Genomic DNA, 5,355 nt, shown 5'->3' on the forward strand with positions numbered 1-5,355 from the left:
TTGTGCCAAAACTGTCAATATATTTTAAGTTCACAAGAGCTGATCCCATGTCAGAGTAATTCATTATTGGTTGAGTATACTATACAGAGTGGAACAAATTAGAACCCTGTGGAGTTGAATCCCTCCACTGAATTGCATTTAGAGTTCTATGGTTGTGTATATCATCGTTGTCGGGTGGAAACCTTGTATGTCCAAAACTGTTTGTTTTGTATTTATCATTTTTAAAATGATTTAAACTAGTGAAAACAGCCAATCAACAAGCACACAACGCCTCGCGGTGTTGTGTACTTGTATATCAGTTGTTTTCACTACTTTTGTGCGATGGCCTTGTATGATGAAGCAGTGCTTTACTTTGTGGAAAAAATGTACAAATTTGAAACTTGGACATACAAGGTTTCTGCCCGACAGTGACGATATGGAATACATGTATGGAATATAAGCCATTCTAGTTTTTTCTTTTAAACCCTTTTGGTTTTCTTGTGTAGATAAAGACAGCAGGAGATGCAGTCATGAGGACGTGCAGGCAGCTACAGAGGAGACAGATCTGACTGGCACCAACACTGATATAAAAAGAAATAGTTTTGTTAAATGATGTAACAGAAAATGACTAAATACTAATGTCAGATAGTTGACAATTAACTCAATGATTAGAAATTGAATTTGGTTTTGACTTTCAAATGTTTAATTGGTCATTGATACTGAATGAAATTACTGGAGGCTATGCCAACGGTGTTCACAGTGCATCATGGGAATTGTAGGAAGGCAGTGAAAGAAGTAGGGGTTGTTTTTATAGACAATAGGATTAACCGAAATGCACATCAAACGTGTAATAGTGTCCCTTTAAAGATGAAGTGCCATGATTTCTTCCCCCCCAAAACATGATTATCATGTATTATGATTATACTAGGAGGAAGATTGTTTCCAAAAAAGTGTACAGAAAGAGTTCAAATTAAGTTTGTATGTGGCCACACCACCAGTTCATTAAGTATTGTCATGGTGGTTGGTGACCCAGCTGAAGTTAGCCACACCCACGTGTTGGGTGAATGGTAAAAGGGGAGGGGATGATTATCTCCTGATAGAGTGATGTCACTGTGTTTTTGGATGGGCACTTTTGACCCACAAGGTGGCAGCCTCGAGAAATAAATCCAAAATGCAAAGGGAATACATAATTGCTCATACAACCACACCAGGGGGTCTCTTTCAACCTCCTAGACACATGAAAACCAGAAAAAGTACAAAGCTATGGCACCACCTCTTTATTAAGAGTGTGTGGACAAAATACACCAAGCCCTCTACCCCCAATTTGCCCTCAAACCCCCAATTTAGCCCTGAATTTCCAGCAGTGCACACACAGATCCATACCGGTTACACTCGGTTTGGCAGTCACTGTCTGATGTCACCGTCGATGGAGACTGTAGAGAGGATAAATAGAAGATAATTTGTCACTGAAGCTCTGCACTGTCACTTTCCCGCAACATCTCCAGTGATGGGTCTGTCTCATTGCAAATACAAAAGGCAAAAAACAGACAGTTCTAAAATCTTGTCCAAAACTTCAAGACACAAATAATCGTTTATAGAGTTCTTTTCTCTCTCCATGCTAGTCTCAGAGGAGAGGGGGATGACATGGCAACTTACTGTCGTTTTTCATACATTGGTTATTCAAAAACACTGTGCTGAACTATGAGCTTGTATATCTGCTATTTTTTCAAATCTTTGGATATTATTTTAAACCATTTTTAAAACATTCTTAGCTAAAATCTTTGCTTCTGGGCGGTCCCTGGAACAAAACATTTTGAGATGGGCGTCCGCGGTCAAATACATATAATTCTAGGGGTCCTTGACTTTGAGCACCACAGATAAAGAAACATGTTTTTTCAGGTCTTAATGGGTTAATGAAACTGAATAATTCTATCCAAGTCTAAGAGGATTGTATCATGACATGGCCCATTTAGAGGCTTATCAACATCCCAGCTTCAAAAGAGAGGGCAAACAACATGGGCCAGAGAGATATCCTCAAATAATGCTCTGCATAGTGGAACAACCTTCCAAATGAGGAAGCTTATCAGGAGAACGCTATAATTATGGGGTAAAATTAAAAAGCTCCATCAAACATCAAGTAAACTGAAGTAAAATTGCTACAGTGATTTATTATCAGATTTTTTGCTTTACATAGAGGCAGACTTTCAGGCAGACTCACCTACACTGACAATCATAGACATTTAGCATAATCGAGTAAAATCTTCTATCGTTTAAGAAACAAACAGCATACATGAGCAGCCTTATCCAGAGTATTATTCTGCAAGCTTAATTTGTTAGAAGTGCTGATTTGAAATTCATATACATACTGTAGTAACATCAACAAATTGACTTTGAAGCTTTGAAACTCCTCTGCATCTTATAAGCTTGTAATATTTTCCCTTTCTCTCACACTTCAATAGAGCTCACAAGATGAAAGGACTAATTGTTTGTCAAAAGACATTAGCCTATAGAGTCTATCCACATCACTTTATACTGTGCACCAACCTGTTCATCGGAAGCGGCTAGTGGTTAAGTGTCTTCTTGCTCAAGAACACTTCGACACTAACCAAGGGGAAGCCAGGGGTTTATCTGGGAACATTTTGATTCTCAAGCTCATTAGGGGTGCTGCATGAAGTCTTGAAGCTTCATGACATCTGGTTCTGATGGGCTGGGAAAGGCCTCAATCTGTAGCTGCTGACATATACTGTATAGATCTCAAATGTGGCTGTTCTTTTGTGTTTTATGTATTATTTTTTCCTTCTTTTTTTACTGCATTGTATTTTGCATGTATTCTACAAAAATCATCAATAGTGTGAAGTGTGGCCAATCACAGCGCATCCTGCGAAGCTTGGCCAATGGGACCCTGAACGTACAACAGACATTGAGAATCTTTGACACAATATTGATGATGCCAGTCTTGCCCAGGTATGGAGTTCCACAACAGGATGGTAGATCTGAGTTCTGAGAGTGAACAATATATATATTTATAAAAAAAAGACATCATAATGATTTCTTAAAAGAAAAGATTGGTTTTCAGGATTTTTCCCTTCATCAATTGTACAGTGGAGAGACTGTAAACAGGGAGAGCAGGAGAATGAAATGCAGAAAATCCAACAGCAAGTTCGGGGGTTAAAACTGGGTCACCTTATCAGGCATCAAAGCCTATGTGGTACGCGTATTAACCACTTGGATAGACGTCCCAAAAGTATATCTGACATAATATGGATGATGTCAGTGTAGGTCTCCAGATGGAGAAGGTGGGGAAGAAAAATATTCACAATATGTTAAAGACATTTGGGGATTTACTTCCTAAGCCTAGTGGCAGTACACAAAACATTTGGCACTGATCGGCTCGGTGGTTTGAAATTAGACAGGGACAGAGACTCAGGGGTGAAATCATATTCACCCCCTTGCCTTTGGCTGGGCAGAGATCATTATGATCCACATGTTCGATCCAAGTGGTGTGATGCTAATAGGTCACAGAAACATCAACAGAATAGGCTAGTCTCTATTCAAAACCACTGACCATGAGGGCAATGTCCCAGTTAGTCTCCGAGGAAAGAGGACCCACAATCTCCACGCCCTTCTCCGTCACTATGGCGATCTCGTACCTCTTGCAGGAGCGCGCGTCGCGGTAGTACAGCACTTTGAGACAGCGCTCCAGCAGCTCCCTGGCCTCCTCCTTCTTCATGGCCGCCTTGTTCTCTGTGGCCTCCCTCATCAGGGGCTGGGCCAGGTACGCTCCGTAGCCCGTGGCCACCGTGGGCGCATCGTAGGCCACGCCCAGCATGTCCACGTAGCCCAGGAAGCTCTCTCCGTTGTGGACGCCGGCTATGACCACGGTGTTCCACAGCGGGTTCATCTTGCAGCGGCGGCTGTACATCACCCTGGTCAGCCAGGAGTGGACCGCCTTGGGGCTGAGGCTGTAGCCGTCGTCCAGCAGCTCGTCGTCCGTCACCATCTGCTGGATGATCTGCTTGAGGAACTGGTAGTCGGCGTAGTCCCCCGACATGCCCAGTATGGTGCTGTCGTTGACCCGCATGACGCGCGAGATGTTCCTGAAGCGGGCCAGAGAGCCATAGGAGCCCAGCATGTCCGACGCTATCATCACCCCGCCGTCGAACTTCACCCCCAGCACGGAGGTCCCGGTTATCGTGGGATGAACCGTGCGTTTGGCGGGGCCGCCGCTGCCAACGTGCTGCTTGCTCCCTGGGAAGGAGAAAGACTGTCCAGGTGCGGGTACATCCTCCCCAAAACACATCTTGATACCGTTGAACTGCATGTTAACGATGGCTTTCAGAAATTACAAGAAGTATATCATTGCTCTGTAAAAACGCATCACCAGACTTATATACAGCTGGAGGCTGTGTCGTATTGATGATGACGATATGTAACATTTATGGTGGACACTGATTCCAAATATGGATTCCGGGTTGACCATCCATGTCCTGACTTTATGTGTATGTCTGTCCGCATGTCCATCCCGCAGAACTTGGCATTGGCTTTGTGGGACGAGATTAACTCAAAAGGCACTGCTCACTTCACACTGATTTTTAGTATATGTAGGGCGTCCTTGAAGAGAACTTGTTCTCAATGGCGATCTAATGTGGCCGACCCTTAGATGACGTGAAAGCCTCTTCAACAGCACCCGTCCAGGACAAGCTTCAGACATGCCTGTGTGGGCGTGGCTCTACCTCCTGAGCTGAGCCACTGCCTCCCCATTTATGGGGAAGTGATGTCATTCACTGGGAAACCATTGCCCATATGCCGATTTGCGCTGATGTCAGGCATGTCCATATTTGGGCATAGGCATGTGCATAATCTGCCCGATTTGCTTGGGATTCCAACTCCAGCTAGAGAGACAACTATCTTACCTCTCTGTAAATAAGGCATCCATCGCCATTGGTCAGAGGAGCTTCAGGCAGTAGTTGTCAACTAGTAGGTGTCCTATACTGTTTAGAACAGGGGTCTTCAACGTTTTCAGGCCAAAGACCCCTTAGTTGAGAGACAGATGAAGCAGGGACCCCCTCAACCTTTTCATAGATCCATTTAGTTTCATTCATTTGACAGCACAATCATCAGTGTATCTTTACCGAATATAGCCAATCTACAAGCTCACAACGCCTCGCAGCACGAGGCGTTGTGAGCTTGTAGATCTGCTATTTTGGGCTAAAAATATCAGAATATGGACCCTAAGTGGTTAGGGTTCAAGTGGTTAATGTGAAAAAGGGGAGTTTCTATTACACAAAGATTTGGAGGACACCCTGTAGTAACTCTGAGGACCCCCTAGGGGTCCCGGACCCCCTGTTGCTTTAGACTGATGATAGGTTCTTGGTT

At 43.7% G+C, this 5,355-nt stretch overlaps 1 protein-coding gene across 1 annotated transcript; it reads right to left on the bottom strand.

Moving 5' to 3' along the window:
• Positions 1-3,526: 3,526 nt before the first annotated feature.
• Positions 3,527-4,300, bottom strand: LOC308290993 (proteasome subunit beta type-4-like; the record flags this gene model as incomplete). The annotated part of the gene is made up of 1 exon (XM_080732907.1): positions 3,527-4,300. One exon carries the CDS (start codon positions 4,298-4,300, stop codon positions 3,527-3,529), a length of 774 nt encoding a protein of 257 aa, XP_080589033.1.
• Between the last annotated feature and the right edge of the window lie 1,055 nt (positions 4,301-5,355).

This window comes from Nannobrachium achirus (genome assembly GCF_963921795.1).
Source record: "Nannobrachium achirus genome assembly, chromosome: 9".
In the NCBI taxonomy this organism is placed as follows: domain Eukaryota; kingdom Metazoa; phylum Chordata; class Actinopteri; order Myctophiformes; family Myctophidae; genus Nannobrachium; species Nannobrachium achirus.